This window comes from Globicephala melas, chromosome X (assembly GCF_963455315.2).
Source record: "Globicephala melas chromosome X, mGloMel1.2, whole genome shotgun sequence".
In the NCBI taxonomy this organism is placed as follows: domain Eukaryota; kingdom Metazoa; phylum Chordata; class Mammalia; order Artiodactyla; family Delphinidae; genus Globicephala; species Globicephala melas.
In genome coordinates this window covers 81,090,408-81,112,548 of record NC_083335.1, presented here as the reverse complement: position 1 = coordinate 81,112,548, position 22,141 = coordinate 81,090,408, and the positions used below count along the sequence as shown (strand labels likewise).

At 39.7% G+C, this 22,141-nt stretch overlaps 1 protein-coding gene and 1 non-coding gene across 4 annotated transcripts in view; one reads left to right on the top strand and one right to left on the bottom strand.

The window, feature by feature from the left end:
* Positions 1–22,141, bottom strand: part of FAM120C (family with sequence similarity 120 member C) — a 138,815-nt gene continuing 116,674 nt past the window's right edge. Inside the window, exons 11-17 of one of the 3 annotated variants that reach the window (XM_060291811.1) lie at positions 15,079–15,193; positions 12,000–12,209; positions 10,601–10,802; positions 8,549–8,687; positions 8,107–8,164; positions 4,780–4,839; positions 1–1,669 (exon numbers count right to left, since the gene is read on the bottom strand). In XM_060291811.1, the coding sequence (XP_060147794.1) occupies positions 1,661–1,669; positions 4,780–4,839; positions 8,107–8,164; positions 8,549–8,687; positions 10,601–10,802; positions 12,000–12,209; positions 15,079–15,193 (793 nt within the window). In that variant the 3' untranslated portion in view covers positions 1–1,660. Of the gene's footprint in view, positions 4,840–8,106; positions 8,165–8,548; positions 8,688–10,600; positions 10,803–11,999; positions 12,210–15,078; positions 15,194–22,141 lie in introns of all 3 variants that reach the window. The other 2 variants (XM_030850126.2, XM_030850127.2) reach the window with 2 other exon arrangements.
* LOC115849154 (U6 spliceosomal RNA) lies at positions 12,256–12,362 on the top strand. The gene has a single exon (XR_004037917.1). It is a non-coding gene; the product is annotated as a U6 spliceosomal RNA (small nuclear RNA).

Below are 22,141 nucleotides of genomic sequence, written 5' to 3'. Positions count from 1 at the left end.
AATAGACTTTTATTAAGCACTGTAAGTTTCTTTCCATCAGCATTAACAGAACAACAGACCAATTTCCATCACAGAACAACTCCTGAGACATTTTCATTCCTTTCTGAAACACTTTCCTTAATTCCTGCAGTTTCTCCTAAGAAGCATCCATTCAAACTTACATTAATAAACTATGGAGCTTTTGTGGTGAGGTGGGCCAAAAAGGCAGGGAATTTGGAAGAGAAATACATATTATCCATCCACTAAACACACTGTCAAGAGCACAGGAGAAGAGATACTACCACAGGAAAAAACAATGAAAGATTTTACTTTTGTCAATAACATCATTTATCAGGGAGCACTAAAAATCAATGACTCCTTGAGTTAGTTTCTTTACCTAGTATGTTATTCTAAAAATAGAACAGAATAGAATAAAATAAAAGGTAGATGGGGAAGTGTCTTCTGGGAAGTAACTAAAATGAAGTCATCAGATTTTGCAGGGTTATGAGAGATTAATAAAATCTGAAATATTTAATTTGTTGCATTTACATGAAAATTCACTAGTCATTAGTTACTACCAACACAGACAAAAAGAGCATCTATAAAAGTACAAGGGCAATGTCAAAAGCTGCAGTGGGCACCCTAGCATAGGATTTTTTAAATTTTGCTTTTACCTTGGAAAAGATGATTTTGTAAAAAAAAAATATATGAAGTTATTTTCTTAGAACATCAAAATAACCTCTGATAATACTGAAGATAATTAGCAGTAACAGGGGAATAGGGGAATACCTGCAGCAGCAGACTACTGCAATAAGCCAAGGGAAAAGAAAAAGGAAAGTCAAATAAAAGAAGATGCCAAAGTCACAAGAGGGAGAAAAATATTGGGTGACACACAGTGGAACAGTGAAAACTTACCCCCACCCAAAACCCCAAGCATATTTAGGAAATATGCATCAGGAAGTAAACAAGTATAATGATTAAACCTTAGTAGAATTATACTAACTACTTTAAACTGTGGTCTACTTGTACTGTCATTTCAAAGTGGGGTGGGGGAGTCTTAGAGGCTGAAAGGGTAGCACAGACAGGCCCACAGGAGCCTTCTAAGGTTCCAGCGGACTGGATCACTATAACCAAACAGTTACTTCCACATTCTTTCTACCCTACATAAGCATTTCTCCCCCCACCCCCCTCCTTAACCACCCTCCCTAATGCCTTACCTGGCTGTTTTTCTCAGTGATTAAAAACAAGTTAATGTGACTTGGCCAACGATGCCAGGAAATCAAGACGGAGACAAAAATCAAATATCACTAGCCAAAGCAAGTGCCATTTCTTGGGCTATAAAGTCTACCCAAAGTCCTACTGGCTCAGAATGAAAATGATACAAGTGAGCAGAAGTTTATCAGGCCTGGTCCAGACTAGACTGGCCACTGAATAAGGGTGGGAGTTATAGGCTGACCCCAATACACACCAGCAGAAATCAAGAACTGAAAGTCCTTGGGGATCAGTGGCTATATACATCCAGGGTGCTTTTGCTTGTGGCCCTAAAAGGTAAAGGGGTCATTTCTGGGGGTTCCCATATGATGCATGAATTTGTTCAAGAAAGGCCACATCATAGTCAGAAATTGAACCTCAAGTGAAGGATGACAGTCTCTTCAAGTGGTACTCACAGCAAAAAGCAGACTCATGTTCCCTAATTCGAAAGAAATTAGAAAAAGTTAATCTTGCAATTAGAAAAAGTTAATCTTCCAGTAATAAACCTTAGTCTTTCTGGCTTCTGAATTGTATGTTTTGGCAGATAAATTAAAACATGGCCCTTTATGGTTCTTTCTTGTAACCTTACAAACCCAAAATCCTGAATCCAAATAAAAATCAAAGTTGGAAGTGAGACACTTGTTTCATCCTGGGCCAGGCTAGGAGAAAGTAGAGGTGTGTGGAAGGGAGAAAAGCAAGCCATTTGGCAAACTGGAATCATCCCTGTCAAAGCAGCAATTTTACTTCTCACAGTGAATGCCTACAAAATAATAAATCTTCTTAATGCTGTGAGAGTTAACAATACTGTCACTTGATTGTGTCAAATAGATTCAAGATTCACAGAAACAGCAACTGAAGAAAATGCCTTTCCATATAACTCCAAGTACTTCCTATTAGAAATCGGAGCTAGTTAGCTATTTAATTTAACACAGCTCAGTGATTCTGGTTACTTTTAGAGCTCCAAAGGACTCCTCCCTCTGTGGCTCCAGAAAGAAATTTCCAAGCCATCTAGGTTCGCTACTAAATCCTTCTCTTGCTGGATACAGAAGTCCTAACCTTCAAGATGTTGTGAAAGTTTGGGCAGGTTAGGAGAAGAGCGGGAACCAAATTAGGGGAGCCAATTCCATAGAGGAGGTTTTTGTACACTTTGTTCTTGGTTATATCTGGCTGGGTATGCATTCTTGTCATCCTGCTTTGGTTTATGTAAGAAGTGTCTGGGCAGGGGGAAAGGCATTCTATTCTAGACCTCCCTCCCCCTGCAAGTTGTGGGTTCTCTTAAATTGGGCCAGACTAGGATAAAACAGTCTGAGACTGTCTTCAGTCTCTCATGACGATACACTCATTGTTAAGTGGGTAGTGAGCAAACAGCCTTCTGGTTGTCTGGGAAAAAATCACCAAGGACCTACTCTGGGTTAAGGTACATGGGGTTTTTCAAAAAGAGAGAGAACCCTGCTAGAAGTCTAGTCAGTTGTATTCCTGTAGAAATGGTACTTCTTGGGCAAGAATATCACAAAGCCCAAAAGGAAGTGTATGAGGCTGGAAGCCTCAACTCCTGAACGAAGACACAATGCTAATCTGTTGCAAGCCATGTTCCCATCTCTCATACTGTTGAGGAGGGAAACTGGAAGTGCAAGGTTGTCTCAAGAGTATCTCCAGAAAGGGGGAACAGCCTCTTTGTCCTGGACAGATTCTGGCCTCAGTTGGGGGCTGGGAACCTTTTACAGAATACCCCTATAGGCCCGGGCCAGAGTCCTCTGAAGTCTTCCTTGCAAAGCAAATGAAAAGATCCAGTAGTCAAAATGTCAATGAACAAACGAAACAATCTAGGTATGTAAAATCAAATTGCCGATTTCCTCACACTTCCCTACCCCATCTTTCCAATGTTAGTCCTCTCTCCTTCAGGGATTAATGACAATAAATTCTAGCCTGAGGCCAGTTTGATCCCAGAGTTTCAGATGAGATTTCCTCCAAACTGGCTGCAAGCCCCGGTAATTACCTCCCATTCCCTTTCTCTCTCCCAACCAGGCTGCTCCTTCATAAGGAAATGCCCAACTTTTCCCAATCCTATTCCAACCTCCTGTTTTTACCATACGGGATGTGAGGACTCTGTTCAAGATTAGGCTTGTGACAACCCAACTGTTTGTTGTTCTGAACAGGCAATCTCTGGAAAGTACTTTTTGTCTGCTTTAGAGAAGCCCATCTTCTCATAATTGTGATGGGCTATGACTTAGTAAGGATTTTAAAATGTGGTCTTTTGAAACCTACCACTCCATAGCAGTGGAAGCATTTCTGGGAAATTCAGTAATCTTCTGGGACATCATCATGTATGTATGTGTGTGCATGTATATAAATATATATATACAAAATATATATATTTATATTTATATATACACACACACATACACATATATTTATATATATATAAAATATGTATAGATAAATAGATTTGTCTCTTTATATAAAGGGTATGTGTATGCATATAGATACATGCATTCATATATATATATCTATCCAAACATCCATACACAAACACACACACACACACACACACACACACACACACACAAGCATACACAATCTTTTGAGTTCCCTTTCGTACTCAATTTCATTATATTGATTCCACCCTTTCAGGGTGTGGGCAGCAGGGAGTGGGTGAACTGCACCACATCTTCTATTTTACAAACAATTCATTAGTTCAGAGGCAGGAAAAATCTGCCCAGTACTTTTCTGATTCACTTGAATCCCCCAGTGCAAAGGCCATTGGTAGTTATTTTAAGTGTATAAAATTTTTAAAAAAATTAAAAAAAATAAAATAACCAATACTACCTCACTTCCCTGAAAACGTCTACCTATCTGATTGTCAGGTCAGAGCTAGAGGTGGTAGTATAAACTCCTGGCAGAGGTGAATGGGGAGAAAGAGTTAGAAGATGTGGATACTGATTATATATGAAGGCCCTACTATTTCATAAAGAAAAAAGCAAGTTAGGAAGCCATATACTCAGAAAACCAAAGCTGGAACTTCTCTATAGGGCCTTATGTGATGACATCCGATAGTCACTGCCTTAATAGGCTTCCAGGGGACGTAAAGAGAATATTGGCACTATATATTCAATTTGAGAACAGGAACTATGCTTGTTGCCATTCAAATTTGATCAGAGCTTCCCTAGAAGCAGACTACTGAGTCTGGAAGCCCAGAAAAAGACAGGGAAGGGGAAAAGATGGATATAATAGAACACCCCATCCAAATTCTGGATGAAACTAGGGTAAGCATTTTATGTCCTCCTCTAACTTGGGCCTAAAATCAGAAAAGTATAGGTTTTCCCCTCTTCCTGATCTGCTGAAGCCATCTTCTGCTTGTTATTCCTCTTTCTGTTGTGCCACAGTTCCCAGCTTTTGCTCTCGTAAGCGGCTCTTCTCACCATTCTTCACGGGGAAGTAGCGGTTACCATTATTACACACACTGCTGTCTCTGGTTAAGGCACACTGTGATGGAGCTGCAAGATGATCATTCTTCTCTTCCTTGATCAATGTGCCATTGTTTCCATTTACCTGTGAGCGAGACCGACCTTGATGAGGCTCCAGGGATTTAGAAACTCCATCTGAAGTGCTCTGTCAAAAACAGAGATATTCAGTAGAAATGGTAATCCCAAACTGGCTGATCCTTCCCAAGCACGTTTATAAGCTAGCCTGCAGAAACTGCTTCAGTTCTTCAAAAACACCAGAAAGCCCAAAGCTTGTTAACACCTAGTACACTCTGACACTGTCTGGACAACTTAGGGTGACAACAAATGGATCTGACTCAAATCCAATGGCAATGACAACACAATAATGACAGAGCTACTGTTTACAAAGCTTTACAATATATTTTTTTCAAATGCCAAAAGGGACCCTAAATGGTAGATATTATGATGCCCCATTTACAGATGAGGAAGCTGAGGCTCAGAAAGATTAAAGTAACTTGCTCAAGGAGACACAGGTAGAAACTGGTGGGGCCAGGATTGCACTCCAGGTTGGTCAGCCTCTAAAGTTTACTCTCTTAACTTCCACGCAACGCTGTCCAATACTGACAATTGGACATGTAAATGAAAGGAAAAGAAAACAAATGATAAGATCTATGTGCAATATTCCATAGAATTTTTCATAAGTAAAAACAATCATCTGGTTTTCTTTTAATTTCAGAAATGTAACTGCTCTTGAAATGCTAACACCATGAACTGTATTACCTTGAAAGTGCAGTACTGGCTCTCAATGAATATTATTAGGAATAATAACAGTGGTTGGGCATGCCAGGTACTCTGATGTTGGTTTCACAGATAAGAAAGACAAATGAGGCTTGAAAAAGTAAAATAACTTGCTCAAGGTCACTGGCATGCCTAGACTTGCATCCAAGTCTGTTTGACTCCAAAGACATTGTTCTTTCCACTAAGACACAACACATAATGGAAGTCTAATACCTGTTGAATTTGTGGTCAATTATAAATAATAACTATTAATATTTATTGAGCACTTGCCATGTTCCAGGTTCTGTGTTAAACACTACATATATCATCTCATTTAATACTCAAAATAACTCTATGAGGTAGGTACCAATTCTTCCATTTTTACAGATGAGGAATTTAGAGCACAGAGAGGTTAAGTAATTTGCCCAAAGTCACAGAACTGGTAAGTGGCAGAGCCAGATTCAAAGCTACATCATTTGGCTCCAAAACCTACACAACATGTGCGTTAACTGTGAAGTATTTCTCAAGAACCTGGAAATAAGATGAAACTAGTAATGGATGGAATTAGCCATGTGAGGTAGTCAACAAAGAAATAAAAATGTAACAAGTAAGTGACTGAAGAACTTGAGAACACACAAAACTCCACTGACCTAGGAATAATCTCAAGAAGACAGAACTGTAATGTAAGAAGATTTAATAAGCTGCAACAATTAATTATCTCAGATTTTGGAGAAAGGGCAACTGAACAGAAAAAGGAGAGTCAGCAAGGCAATCAGCAGCAGCTCTGTCTAGGGAAGATGTCTTAGCTAAAAACAAAGTCAACGTGAGGCTTTCCCTGGCCTTCCCTGGGCTACTTCTAGAGTAGATAACAGTACCCCCAGAAATCTTAGCTAAGAGAAACTTAAGATCATCTACCATCCCTTGTTTTCCCTCAGTTTCCCCATCTGTAAAATAGAGAGAATGATAGTATCTATTTCATAGGTTCCTATAAGGGTTCAATGACATACTCCATGTAAAGCACTTAGAACATGTTGTAGAACATGTTGTGCCTGGCACATTGTAAGAACTCAATGCCAGCTAATGTTACTGTTCTGATTCCATGCCCCCAGGCAAACTTCTGATACCATGGCCTCCCTTTCAGCTTGCTCTTAGAGAGAGAAAGCTCCGGTAGACATGGTTAAGAGCATGCATACAAGAGTCAGCCAGGCCTAGGTCTGAATCTTATCTCTAACAATTAGAGTTGTTATCCCGTTTCAGAATTAGCACAGCACAGGGCTTTGGAATCAGTCAGCTCACGCTGGAATGTCAACTCTAATACTAACTTGATGGGTAATTTTGGGCAAGGTGCTTCATCCCTCTGAACCTCAGTTTTTTCCTGTTTAAAATGGGAATAATAAATACATGTATTTATGAGTGACTGGAAAAAAGTGTACAATATATTACAATAATTATTTCTTCTCACTGTAAATCAGTACTTTATCTTTCACCCCCTCCCTTCTCTTCCCTTCCCCCACTCCTTTAGCCATATCCACATAGCTATTTCTGTGATCTTGGTTAATGTGAGTCAACCACTTACAGATGGATCCACTATTATTGTACCAAAAATATCAGGTTTTTCAGACTGTATGCCTACTGATCAGTCCCTGAATCATGGTGAATTCATCAAGGCTGCACTACCTTATGGGAGACTATCTGAGTGACTAGTTTTCCTGCCTGGTGCAATCCCTTTTTGCTTACTGAGCAGCTTCTGGAAAAAGCTGAAAAACTTTGGAAAAATCCAAAGTCACTGCTTTCTGGCTTTGGAGTACATTACAAAATGCTTTGTGTGGGGGACTTACCATTGTAGTTCCATTTGGGGCTCAAAATAACATTAAAGCAAATTTGTATTCCTTGAGAAAACATTAGACAATGGGAGTTAACATGGATGCAATGAGGGCTGGTTGTATACATGAGAGCTGAGCTGGGATTGAGGGCTGACAATAAAATTGCCTTGCAATATGGTCTAATCAGTGACCCTTGTGAGGATTAGAAACCACATATAAAATGTCTAGTAGATGGCTTGGAAGAAAGTAAGCACTCAAGAAATGGTAGCTACTATACTATGAGGAGCCCAGCAGTCTGAGGCCATTACAAGATTTTGGATCACTACAGGGGGAAGGGGGGATGCCTATCGAAGACCAGTGAGTTTAAGATCATTCTGAACCATTAAGAGTAAGCAGAATGGCGATGTCTCCTCCCCTCCCATCATCAGCAAAGGCAAAAGTCCAATTTTCTAAGCATCTCTGGTAGCCCCTCAGAAGTTCAGGCATGCTGGTGGAGTCCCACTGTTAACTTCACTTTGGTCCCTTTATGGCTGCATGTAGTGCATACTATGCTAAGTGTAGGTCTTTAGGACACAGTACCTGGTTTCTATCTTGTGGTCTCACTCAGGGAAAAGGATGACACTGCAGCCTTGTGGGAAGAGCCTGGGCAGGTTAACCCTCATTAGACTGCTAGAGAGCAGGCGGATGAAATCAAATGCTGGGAGAAGCTATGAAAGCTCCCAGGTTTCCATGCCTGATCTCTTGCAATAAAAAAAAACAAAAACAAACAAACAAACAAAACAAACGACAAGAGGTATCAAACAGAAGCTAGATCATCTCAAAAAGGTACTTACTTGTTTATTTCCTTTTTTATGTCCTTTGGATCCTCTACCAGTCTGCTCTTTTCCATGCCTTTAGAAAGTGGGGGGAAAAGTGATCATGAGGAACACATAAAGCCTGTACCTCCATTTTCACTTAGTTAACTACTCACCTCCTCTAGGAAGTTTGACCCTCTTAAGTTAGATGCCTCTCCTCTGTGTTACCACTGTAAACCTCTATCTCTGTCATTTCTATGTCATACTGAATTGTCCTGTGTCCCAAGTCCTCCTCTAGGGCAAAAACTTTTTCATCAAGGCAGGGCATTTTTATATGTTTGCTGAACTCAACTGAAAACTGGCTTTAAAAACGCAAAGTTAGTTAATGCCTCTTACCTTAATAGAAGGGTTGAATAGCTGGGCATTTTCCCAAGAGCACCTTGATTGACACTAGCTTATACCAACCTATTCAAATACATACCCCTTTCCCGGCCCACCGACAGAAACCACTTGCATGCCAAAGGAGCCATGACCCCTGGAGGATCTGCTGCCAGCCCACTGGCCCACAACCATCCCGGCAATCTCTAGTTTTCCTCCTTGGGGTGGGATTGGATGGAGACCTGGGAAGAGAGGAAGAATGGTAAGTGCACGGTAGGATAAGAGGTGGAACAAAAGATCTACAGCCCACCTACTCTGTGTATTTCCATTTCTCTATGATAAAAAGACTGTGATAACAACAAAGGGTCATGGTGGAAGCAAATTTTGGAAGAGGGTGTTGAAGATCCGTACATATCCACTTTAGCAAGTGGGGTGCGCCTGATTCATTTTCCAACTACAGAGCCTGCACACAGTAGGCATTCAATATTTGTGGAGAGAGAATGAGGTCTTAAGATCTAGCTATTGGAAAATTATAGGCCAAAACCACTTTTGATTCAAATACATGTCACTACACACTGGAGGATTAGCCAAACAATCAAACAAAACAAAAAATAATGAAACCAAAGTAACAGTAATTTATGATTAAAAAGTAAGAATAGCAACAGTTGAAAACCAGAACCAATTCAAGACAAGATAGCAGAGCTCCTTAAAACAGGAATCTTCAACTCTGTGTGTGAGCTCACAAGCACAGTACAGCTCTGTAATTTGCCACAAAAGGAAGCCTTCATAGAATACAGAATTCTAGTAAACCCTTAATTTTAGTTTGTGGAAAAAAACCCAAATATTAATAACTCTTCACTCACTTAGCAGGTTGTTAGCAAAGAGCCCTTCATTTATATAAAAGTGGGAGTCTAAGGAACTAGGTGACTAGCTAATCCTAAGAGGGCAAGAAAGACTTGCATTTGGGGATCCTACTGTGGCCTTTAAGGAGTCAGAAGGCTCCTCATGAACCACTAGTAACTGGAGACTAGGCATCAGTGAGAGCTGGGGCAATGGTGAGGACCTCCCAAGAACTTGGCCTTAATTAAGGCTGTCTTCTGAGACACAGTAAAGTCAACATGCAAAGAATGAGAGCAGGCATCTATAAAGACACCTTCAAAGGATGGAATGAATGGCTGGCTCCCTGGTTTGTGAGACTTAATCATTACTTGATTGAACAGAGCAGACACTCACACTGCTCCTCTAAGCACAGCCTTGAGCTAAGCATCCATGCTGAATTTTGTGACCCTAAATTTAAGACAAATTTCAACTTCCAGCTTTATTATTTTTAAAGTGACGAGCAATACACAACAAACAGTTCAACCATAGCACTCTCAACCGATCACAGAAACTTGGTATTTCATGTTAAAATGTCCCCATTAAAATACCCTGTTTCGCCAGGGGACAAGTTGTTTGAATTATCAGGGTCAGTATCTGACCTACCTAAGTAAGAACGTCTGTTCTTCATTAAGCCACAGCTCAGATATCACCATAATGTATACATACGTGTGTGTATATACATGTGTGTGTGGATCCATGTGAGTGTGTATGTATTTGTCTTCTTCACTAAACTGCAATTCCCTGGAGGGTACAGACTATGACTTATTTCTCTCCATGCTTCTGGAAATGTGTTAGATCTACCCTCAGAGTGGAAATGGGTACATCAAGCTATGGCTGTTTGCTGACGCTGGTCATTTACTTACCTACCATTGCTCTTCCTGCAAGCTCCTGTGCACATCTGCCTATGGGGAGAGAGTGAGCTAACCAGCAACCATGAAGACCCAGTTCACATGAATTACACTTCTCAAAAGTAATAAATTGACAAAAAAAGTAATAAAGTGACTCTTGGTTTCTGCATCAGTTACTTCATGAGTGGTTTGGTGAGAGTCAAATCCTTAGGGATCAATCACCTCTATGGAGAGTGGTCTGGGAAGACAGTGGGCTCTCCTCCACAGGCTACACCCCTCCATCTCAGTAAGCTCCTCTTCAAACCACACCATAGCACAGAAGGTAAAGATATATGTGAAACTGCTGATTCTGTAACTGGCAATAATTACTGGATGGGTTACTATGAAATAGACTGAGTTTGACAAACACCTCATTCTTAGGTACTGACCTGCAAACCCCCGACTCCTTCCTTGAGGGGGAGGTGGCATTGGGCCCATGGCTCGAGGGTAAAGCGAAACTGGGTAGAGAGAGGGCACCATGGGAGGCACAAAAGTAGGTGATGGAAGTAGAGCAGAAGGCAGTGGATAGTTCATGTTGACTCCTTCAAGGATGCTCTGTCTCATCTTCTCCACTTTGGTTGCCAGGTCAGCCTTCAAATGAGGGACGGAATAATAATAACAGCTGCCATTTCTTGAACTTCTCCTATGTTTCAGGCACAGTATTGGGCAGTCTAGGTACAGTCTCACAATCTATTCCCACTAAAAGAATCGAGGCCTGGAGTTAAATGGCTCAAGGTGACATACTCAGGGAAGCCTGTCTGGCACCAAAGCCCCCACTCTGCATGACACAAAACTACCATCATACTAGTTCTGACTGAGGGCTTGTGAGGCACCTTGACTAGGTCAAGGAAGACAAATATGACAAGAAGTATTTACTAATTGTCTATTACACAGCCAGCAATAGGCTAGGTTATTTTTTTAAGGGGGAGGTAACAGAATAAGGTAAAAGAGAGAAAAAAACTTGACATATACAAACGCTTTTAACCTTCTCCCCCATACCCAGGATCAGAGACCATGACCTCTGTCCAGGATAAGTCCATGCCTCTAGTCCGGAGGTCAGGAAACTTGTTCTGAAAAGGGCCAGATAGGTTTTGTAGGCCGTACTTTTTCTGTCACAACTACGTGACTCTGCCACTGTAGTGTGAAAGCAGTCATGGACAATATGTAAATGAATGAATGTGGCTATGTTCCAAAAAGCTTTATTGGAATAAAAATTCAAATTAAAAAAATTTTTAATAGTTTGCTGACCCCCTGCTCTAGTCTCTCAGCTTATATCCCACAAATGGACAAAGAAGTAAGTAAGGGCTCCTTTCCCTTGACTTTTCTCATCTTTTCGAAGGTTTTACTGCAAAAAATATCCCCTGCTTTTACTCTGCCATCTACTTTACTACCCTCTTCTATTTCCAAAATAGTTCCTTTATAAAAAATATCATCACTTTCAAAAGTGACTTACAGTTTTTATAAATAAGGGAAATGAAATTCTAAGAATTGGGGGAAAGGCATATATCTGAGTATTCCATGGGGAAGAAATAACTTGGAGCAAAAAAAGGAATATGAAAACTTGAAGCTCATTTAAAAAAAAAAAACGCTTCCCAACATAATTTTGTAACATGTACATATCAGACTCTGGGCCTTTGGGATCATCCTTGACCAGGTTAGGTTACGGTCAGACACATTCTCCCACTTCTGCTACCTCCTTCCCCAATGTCTTGGCTCATTTTCTGCTTTCTGTCATTCATCCCCACAGAAGATCAGAGACAGTCTTAGCAGCTGCCCAACATGTGGTACCTGGCCATCGCAGAGCTCAACCAGGGATACTCGCTCCCGGCCTGCTTTAATTAGCTTGCTCTGGAACAGCTTGCCATCGAAGTAAATCCAGGGGCAGCAGTGTTCCCAAGGGACTGGCTGGCCACAGGCATCATTAGCAAACAGAGCTGTGTCGACCCCACTCATGAAGAGGGCAGCTAGCTGGATCCCTCGAGCATCCAGTTTCTCAATCTGAAACCACCACAGAGGAAAAACTACCATTAAGAAATTACTGTTAGTGCTTGCTTCGGCAGCACATATACTAAAATTGGAACGATACAGAGAAGATTAGCATGGCCCCTGCACAAGGATGACACCCAAATTCGTGAAGCATTCCATATTTTTATTTACAATAACCAGGACATGGAAACAACCTAAGTGTCCACCAACAGATGAATGGATAAAGAAGATGTGGCACATATATACAATGGAATATTACTCAGCCATAAAAAGGAACGAAATTGAGTTATTTGTAGTGAGGTGTATGGACCTAGAGTGTGTCATACAGAGTGAAGTAAGTCAGAAAGAGAAAGACAAATACCGTATGCTAACACATATATATGGAATCTAAGAAAAAAAAATGGTCATGAAGAACCTAGGGGCAAGACGGGAATAAAGACATAGACCTACTAGAGAATGGACTTGAGGATATGGGGAGGGGGAAGGGTAAGCTGTGACAAAGTGAGAGAGTGGCATGGACATATATACACTACCAAACGTAAAACAGATAGCTAGTGGGAAGCAGCCACATAGCACAGGGAGATCAGCTCGGTGCTTTGTGACCACCTAGAGGGGTGGGATAGGGAGGGTGGGAGGGAGGGAGACGCAAGAGGGAAGAGATATGGGAACATATGTATATGCATAACTGATTCACTTTGTTATAAAGCAGAAACTAACACACCATTGTAAAGCAATTATACTCCAATAAAGGTGTTAAAAAAAAAGAAATTACTGTTATTGGTTACATTTGCTTATTCCTGTTTTGCTGATTATTCCAGTTAAATTAGAACATGTTGCCTTTCAATACAGACATTTGAGTGCATAAGCAGCCTCCATCCATTTGTTTCCCTGAGATGGTTTGGATGATACTAATTACGAAAAAAAAAATCAGCTTTAAAACCTTAAAAAGACACCCACTTGAGAAACCATTTTTTCTGCCTGTCAAATTAGAAAAAAATTAAAACAAAACTAAAGACCAAAAGAACACCCAATGCTGATGAGGATATGGTGAAATAAATGGGCACACTCAAATAAAACTAATGAGTAATGTATATTACAATTAAGCAATATATATCAAGAACCTTAAAAATGTTCACATTTGTTGACTCAGAAATTCTACTTTTAGGAATCTATTCTAAGGAAGTAGAGATGTGAATAAAGCTCTATGCATAAAGATATTAATTACAGGACTTCCCTGGTGGCACAGTGGTTAAGAATCTGCCTGCCAATGCAGGGGACACGGGTTCAAACCCGAGTCCAGGAGGCTCCCACATGCCACAGAGCAACTAAGCCCATGCGCCACAACTACTGAGCCTGCGCTCTAGAGCCCGCGAGCCACAACTACTGAGCCCATGTGCCACAACTCCCGAAGCCTGCGTGCCTAGAGCCCAAGCTCCGCAACGAGAGAAGCCACTGCAATGAGGAACACGTGCACCGCAATGAGAAGCACGCGCACCGAAACGAAGAGTAGCCCCCGCTCGCCGCACCTAGAGAAAGCCCGTGCGCAGCAACGAAGACCCAATGCAGCCAAAAAAATTTTTAAAAAAAGATGTTAATAATTACATATAATAGGTGAAAACTGGAAACCAAATGGCCAACATTAGAATAATTAAATGATACATCCATATGATAAAATATTTAGCAGAAATTTTTAAGACATAGAAAATATGTGCTATATTAAGTTTAAAAATACAGTATATAATTACATAAATAATATTTCAACTATGTAGAAAATACCTGACAAAAGTCTGGAAAAAACCATCAAAATGTTCACAGTGGTTATCTCAAGTTGGCCTGTTAGATGGCTTTACCAGGAAAAGGGGAAGTACTTGCAGGCCCCCTCCTAGGTGTGGTGTGGAGTTGTCAGTACCTGCTCTAGCACCAAGCAGTATCACATTTACTGTAAAAAGGAACCCACACTGTCTGTCTAAGACTGTTTTCATCTTTTCCTTAGTTGACCCTACTGAAATCAAGGTTTTGTAAGACTTACTAGACTTTATCTTCTAGTTTATACTAGGGCCTGAAAGGACCATGGCTACTGAAGTCGGAAGAGGAATGTCCTGCATTAGTACCTAATATTTATTGAGTACTGTGTACTTAAAATGTGCTAGACACTGTTCTAAGTGTTTTGCATGGATTATTTTATTTAATATCTTCATAACCCTACAAGTAAGGAAACTGAAGCTACAGGGGTTAAGCAACCTGCCCAAGGACACATAGCTAGAAGGTAATGAAGCTAAGATTCAAAGTCAAGCCAGCCTGGCTTCAGAGCCTGCCCTCCAACCTACTATATTTTACTGCCTTCAGTTATATGGTGGATTTACTTTCTTCCTTATGCTTTTCTAGACTTTCCTCTAACACCCAATAAGTATTATTTCAAAAGGGAGGGTAGCACAGGGAATTATACCCATTATCTTATAATAACCTACAGTGGAATATAATCTGCAAAAGTACTGAATCACTGTGCTTACACTTGAAACTAACACAATATTGTAAATCAACTATACTTCAATAAAAAAGGGAGGGTGGACATTTACTCAGAGACAAACAGGGAACACCAGGATAAGTCCCCTGTAGCATCTTTTGTAAGAGTTGGAAACCTTACTGTGGCCTATGGGCCACAACTTATTTGCCTTACACAATATCCATTTTTTTCTACCCATTCTCACCTATCACTACGTGAACAGTGTTGGCTTTATTAATAGACATAAATATTTGGCTAAAGTAAATCAAACATTTACCTGCAGAACTTACTCTTCTCCCCAGCTCCAGGAAAAAAAGACCTAAAATAAAGCTATGAGCTCATAAAAGAAAGAATTTAAATGAGGAAAGATCAAATCACCTTGAGTTCTTGAAGCTGATCTGGTTCATAAAGCTGAGTAGATACTGCCTGTGCAAGGAAGGTGTCTAGCTCATGGCGATGCAGGATTCGGCCACCAGGCCACTGAACCATATATCTAGAAGATAAAACCATCATTAGGTGACAAAAGCTCATTTATTCATTTCACAAACACTTATTAAGCTAGGGTCTGGCCATGGGCCAGACTCTAGCTAGGTTCTGATAATTCCAATGAAATAACGTAAAAGAATCTCTGCCTTTGGTTACTTACCATCTAGGTAGTAGAGGAGACAGGCACGTATGTCAACAAAGACAGGACAGTGTGTTAAGTACCAAGATAGAAGAATGCACAGGGTGCTACAGGAGCACAGAAGAGGGCTACTACTGGAAGAGTAAGGAAGGCATCCTGAAGAAAAAGTCAATAGGAGCTGTTACAAAGGGCTATAGAAATCAGTGAGACAAATGGTGGAGAAAGGATGCTCTAGACTGAGAGAACAGCATGTGTAAAGGCATGGAGGTGTGGAGTTCAGTATGATATACCAGGGCCCATAGTGCTGGAGCTAAGCAGGTTTGCAGTGACAGGAGGTGAGATTAGAAAGTAGGCCAAACTATGGAAAACAGTATGGAGATTCCTCAAAAAATTAAAACTAGAACGACTACATCATCCAGCAATTCTACCTCCTGTAATGCTATATCCGAAGGAAACAAAAACATGCACTTGAAAAGATACCTGCACCCCCATGTTCACTGCGGTATTATATAGCCAAGACATGGAAACAACCTAGGCATCCATCAATGAACAAATGGCTAAAGAAGTTGTGGTGTTTATATACACCATGGAATATTATTCAGCCATTAAAACTATACAGTGATGTATGTCAATTATTTTTCAATAAAACTGGAAAAAAAAGAAAGTAGGCCAGATCGTGAAGGGTCTCAGAAACAATATTAAGAAATTTGGACCTTCACCCTGAAAATATACGAAGACAGTTAAGGATTGTCAGCAGGAGATTGGTTTGATATTGACTGGCTCAGAGGGTAAGGGACAAGAGGTATGGATACCAGTTAGGAGGCAACTGAAGCAACCTGTGGCCAAAGAGGTCTGAACAAAGGCACTGGCTGAGGGCACAGAGAAGGCCAGGGGACAAAGACAAGAGTTATTAAGATGATATATTTATCATATTACTATTACTAGTATTTACATTATTATATATACTATATAAAGCATTAAATATTACATTATAATATATGCAGGAAAGTATAAGTTACTCATAGGAATAACACTTACTACATGCCTCTTGTATTCTAGATACCTTGCCAGGAACTTTATATACATAGAATGTGGTAGAATAGAATAGAGACTTGGAATCTGACATACTTGGTTCCAACATAGCTTCCACTACTTTTATATGTGACTCTGGGCAAATGCCTAAAGCTCTAGGGACTTGAGTTCACTCATCTCTAAAATGGGGATAATACTATCTAAATCTCAAAGGTTGTAATAAGTAAAGGAGAAAATGAATGTAAAAGCACTTAGCATATGGCATAGCAGAACTCTTGGTTACTATTTGTAACTAATTCAATCATGGTATAATCCTTCTTATACTATTTGGTGAAGCCTCCCATATCTTATATTAAATTCTCACACATACAAGAATCTGTTTCTACCCTATTTATTCTGTGTTTTATTTCTCATGCCAGTACCATACTGACTTAAATTTTAAATATGCTTTAATATTTAGTGGTCTCTACTTTTACTCCATGTCTTTCCTCCATGTCTTTGAATTTTAAGCAACATTTATGATTTTATTCTGATTACAAAAGTTCAAGTTCATTCTCATTCAGAAAACATTTAAAAAGCCAAAAAATGTATGAAGAAAATGAAAAGCAAAAACGGAAATAATTTGTAATCTTACCATTTAGATATAACCACTGTTAAGTTCACGATTTTGGCTTCTTTCTTCCTAGCATCTCAAATCTCAATTTTTTCTCTCTCTTTCACACTATATATAGAATATTATATCTTGCTTTTTCCACTCAACATAATACTATAAGAACCTTTCATTCATTAAATACTTTTCAAAAATATGATTTTAAATGACTGTATGTTCCTTGTATGTTTATCAATTTACTTAAATATCCTATAATATTGGACACTTATACTGTTCATTGTTTTTCTTTTATTATAAAAAATACTACAAAGATATTCACATATATAAATCTCGCTGTATCTCTGATTATTCATTCCCTTAAGATAGATTTCTAGAAGTGGAATTATTATGTCAAAGGTTATGTCCATTTTAAAGGTCCTCAATACATATTGCAAAAGTGTTTTCCAGGGCTTCCCTAGTGGCACAGTGGTTAAGAATCCGCCTGCCAATGCAGGGGACACGGGTTCGAGCCCTGGCCCAGGAAGATCCCACATGCCACGTAACACCTAAGCCCGGGCGCCACAACTACTGAGCCTGCACTCTAGAGCCCGCGTGCCACAACTACTGAAGCCTGCGCGCCTAGAGCCCGTGCTCTGCAACAAGAGAAGCCACTGCAATGAGAAGCCCGCGCACCACAACGAAGAGTAGCCCCTGCTCGCCGGAACTAGAGAAAGTCCACGCACAGCAATGAAGACCCAACACAGCCAAAAATAAAAACAAATTAATTAATTAAAAAAATTGTTTTCCAGACCCATTTGTCCTAACTCCCAGTAGTATGTCAGCATGAATTATCATTAATCTTTGACGTTTTTATGGGCAAAAAAAGTCTCTTGCTATTTAAATTTCTGTCTCTTTGATTGCTAATGATGAGGTTGCATATTTTTCCCAAACACGTATTTACTTCTATGGCTGGTCTATGTCTATCATAGACATGTCAGTGAATTTGCTTGTTCTGTCTATTGCTCTGTCTCAGATAATCTAAAGCCTTAATCTTTATAATAGTGACAGCTATTTGGACACACAGTGGACAGCTGATCCAAGTCAAATCAATCCATGGCTTGCCAGAGTCTTGAGAATTTGAGCTAAGAGATTCAGAGGATGATGAAACAGACAAGCAGAAAGAAGAGCTACACAGGTCCGTGAGAGAGTGGGCAGTCTCTGTTCCTGCCTTTCCAGTACTATTCCCTGTGTACACCACTTTTCTGGTCCTTAGATGACTATGAGACTACCTGTTATATCTTTACAACAAGATAGCTAGAGTGGCTTTTCTTTCTTGTAAACAAATGAATCCGAAGAGAGTGTCATTTACCCACTTTTGTTTGGGGATGCTAGTATTTAAAAAGCTTTTATATATTGAGAATACTGACACACTGTCTGTTATAACTGTAGCAAATATTTTCCCAGTTTGTCATTTGTCTTTAATTTTATGTATTTTGGCATATAGATATAGTCATAGTTATTGATCTTTTTACGTCTTTCCTTTTTTGTGGGGAGGGTCTCAAGTCTTTATTTTGTTCTTTAACACTACTTCATTTTTTCAAAATAAATCTTTTATTTTGCAGTAATTTTACATATACAGAAACTTACCAAAAATGCTTTATTGAGGCATAGTTTACACACCATACAATTCATCCATTGTAAGTGTAGAATTTAATGATTTTTAGTAAACTTACAGAGTTGGGCAACTATCACCACAGTTGAGTTTTAGAACATTTGCATTGCTCCCAAAAGATTCCTCAGGCCCATGCGCAGTCACTCCCCATTCCCACCCCTGGGCAATCACTTTCTATCAACTTTACTATCTCTAACAACTTTCTATCTCTATAGATTTGCCTTTCTGGACATTTCATATAAATGGAATAATATAATATGTGGCCTTTTGTGTCTGGCTTCTTTCCTTAGCATAGTTTTTATTTTAATTAAACTTTTAATTTTGATATTATTGTAGATTCACATGCAGTTGTAAGGAATAAAAATGAGGGATCCCTTGAACACTTTACCCAGTTCTCCTAATGGTAATATCTTACAAAACTATAGTACAATATCACAACCAGGTATTGATACTGACCCAATCAAGATACAGAACAGTTCTACTCAAAGAGACTGTTCATTCATTTATTCATTCCATAAACAATATGCATGAGCTGAGACTCTACTGTGTGTTAGGCATGAGTTCAAATCCTGGCTCTGCCATTTAGTAACGGTTTGAACTCAGGAAAGTCACTTCACCTCTCTGAAACTTGCCTTCTTATCTGTTCAATAGGGAGAATAACAACACCTTCCTCACAGAGTAGTTATTGGTGGAATTACATTTAAATTGGTGAGCACTTAATGAGAGCTATATTGAGTAGGGAACTCTCAATGAAGTGCTTCTTATTCCTCTCCCCTGTGGGATCCATAGGGTCTCAACCTTGGAAATCCTTTTATGTTAGCTTCAACTTAATCACTGTGTACTTGTTGTTTCCTGAAAATTGTTTGTAGCTTGGGCCAAAACCTTAGATTATGGTGTTTGTATAGGACTCAAATGTTCTAGCCAACTCCTTTGACATCCAACCATGTTTTGGGTTTGCCAACTCCCTTTTGCAAATGAATAAACAAGCAAACAAACAAAAACTAGAAAGCAACTTTTTTGGAAAGGAGCATAAAATAAAATTTAAGGAAAAGAGTGAAGTTGGAACATGGTCTAAGGTAATTCTGCCATATCCACTTGAACCCAGGTCAAAATGCTTGATCATTAGCTCACTTGCTCACCCTCTCCCACAGCTCTGGCATCTTTTCCAGCTCTGGGATGATTCCCAACAGAACAAGGAGCCCTACCATTTGAAGAACATGCCCACCCCTTCTTGCTTGTCTTTCCGTTCATTTTCTGGAAAGATTCGCTTAACATTCTTCCCTTTAATACAGATCCCATCCTTCACTAATTGGTGTGAGAAAGGTGAGGCATTCCATTTTCAAGGCCAGGCCCATGTAAGTGGTTGCTTCTGGCTTTTGCAAGTCCTCCAGCTGGTTTGGAGCAACAGGGAGGCTGGCTGTGTCCCCTAGGAAAGCACTGTCAAACTGTGGGCCTGGGGAAGTAACTTGAGAACAGGCAAGTGGGTAAGTACCTCAGGAGGTAATAAAGCACAGAGCCGGCCAAGGAGCAGAAACCCGGGCCTGAGAAGCTGTCCAGGAGTGTGCTTTATGAGCCTCTGAACAGCAGAGCTCTCTGGAGCACAGGAAACCGTGCATCAAAAGTGCAGCAGGCTTTCTAGTGGCCAAATCCAATCAGGCTCTAATTAGGCTAAGTTTTAGGAGGCAAAAGCCTTGGGCAGCAAATATCTCTACACAAGAAAGTGGTGAGAAGTAAGGCTTTGTCACTAAGACTCAACATCTAACCCTGAAGTCTGGTTCAAGGATTAGATTCTTTTTTTAACTTTTATTTTTATTGAAGTATAGTTGATTTACAATGTTGTGTTAGTTTCAGGTGTACAGCAAGGCGATTCATATATATATATATATCTGTATATACACTTCTTTTTCAGATTCTTTTCCATTATAGGTTATTACAAGATACTAAATATAGTTCCCTGTACTATACAGTAGGTCTTTGTTGTTTATCTATTTTATATATAGTAGTGTGTATCTCTTAATCCCGTACTCCCTCCCTACCTTTCCCCTTTGGTAACCATAAGTTTGTTTTCTGTCTTGAGTCTGTTTCTGTTTTATAAATAAGTTCCTTTGTATCATTTTTTTTAGATTCCACATATAAGCGATATCATATGACATTTGTCTTTCTCATAAAAAAGAATGAAATAATGCCATTTGCAGCAACATGGATGGACCTAGAGATTACCATACTAAGTGTAATAAGTCAGACACAGAAAGACAAGGATTAGATTCCACAGGCCTTATATACCCTCTCTCCACAGCACAACCAGCAGGTTCAGGGAACTGATTAGGTTGATGAAAACAGCACGTGAAAAAAACTAAAAGATTGCCTTATATTTAAAGGATATTTTGTTGTTTTTAAAATGTATATAAACCCTTTATGAATACAGTTTTAGTTTAAGGTATGTTAAGACAGCAACATAGGATAGAGAATTGTAACTTTTATGATAGGATATGTGAGGCTCTTCAGCCAAATAATCTTTTCTGAAAAAGCTGATACACATGCCCCAACCAGTGATTAGAGGTCCAATCTTCTGCAACCCCCAGAGGATATGCTATAGCAGATCATGAAGCGACTTAGGATATTGTTCTGTCAATGAGAGTCAGTGTTCCATGACATTTCTTGAGGCCCCATTATGCATGGAGATGCTTAGGTTTCAGACTGTAGATGTGGACTGGAACCTCTAGGGAGCATATGTGGTGGGTTAACCACAACATATGGAGACGAAGGAGGAAAGAATTCGTCACCCTATTGTTTACTCACTGTTTTCTACAGACTCTACTGCTTAGTTTGCTCCTCAAGTATAAAGTAAGAAGGCTGTTTGGGGGCATTGTTATATATGTATCTATGCCAGATGGTTCTTTTCTTACCTTCTTATTGCTTTATAAGCTCCCAACACTACTCCTATCCCTTCCCTGTGTAGCCTGGATAGGTTAATAACTCCTATGTACTCCCAGAGCTCTCTACACTCACCTCTACTGTTCCGTGCACTTACCACATTGTACTGAAGTTGTCTGTTCATGAGTGTCTCCTCTGCTCTACTGGGAACTCCCCGAAGACAGAGACTAGGTCTTTCTCATATCTGTTTCCCCAGCACCTATGGGTGCTTAGTAGATGTTTGTTGGACAGTCTGGGGGAAATTGAGGGTATTAACCGAGTTTTATTTTAACCTTGTAATCTAACAGTACCTTATACACAGTAGGTGTTCCATGTATATCTTCTCTGATAAAATTAATTTTTAAAGGGCTTAAAGATATATGGTACTAAATGTAAAATAGATAGCTAGTGGGAAGCAGCCGCAGGGTGGGATAGGGAGGGTGAGAGGGAGACGCAAGAGGGAGGAGATATGGGGATATATGTATATGTATAGCTGATTTACTTTGTTATAAAGCAGAAACTAACACACCATTGTAAAGCAATTATACTCCAATAAAGATGTTAAAAAAAAATATATATATGGTGCTGTCATACAGAGTGAAGTAAGTCA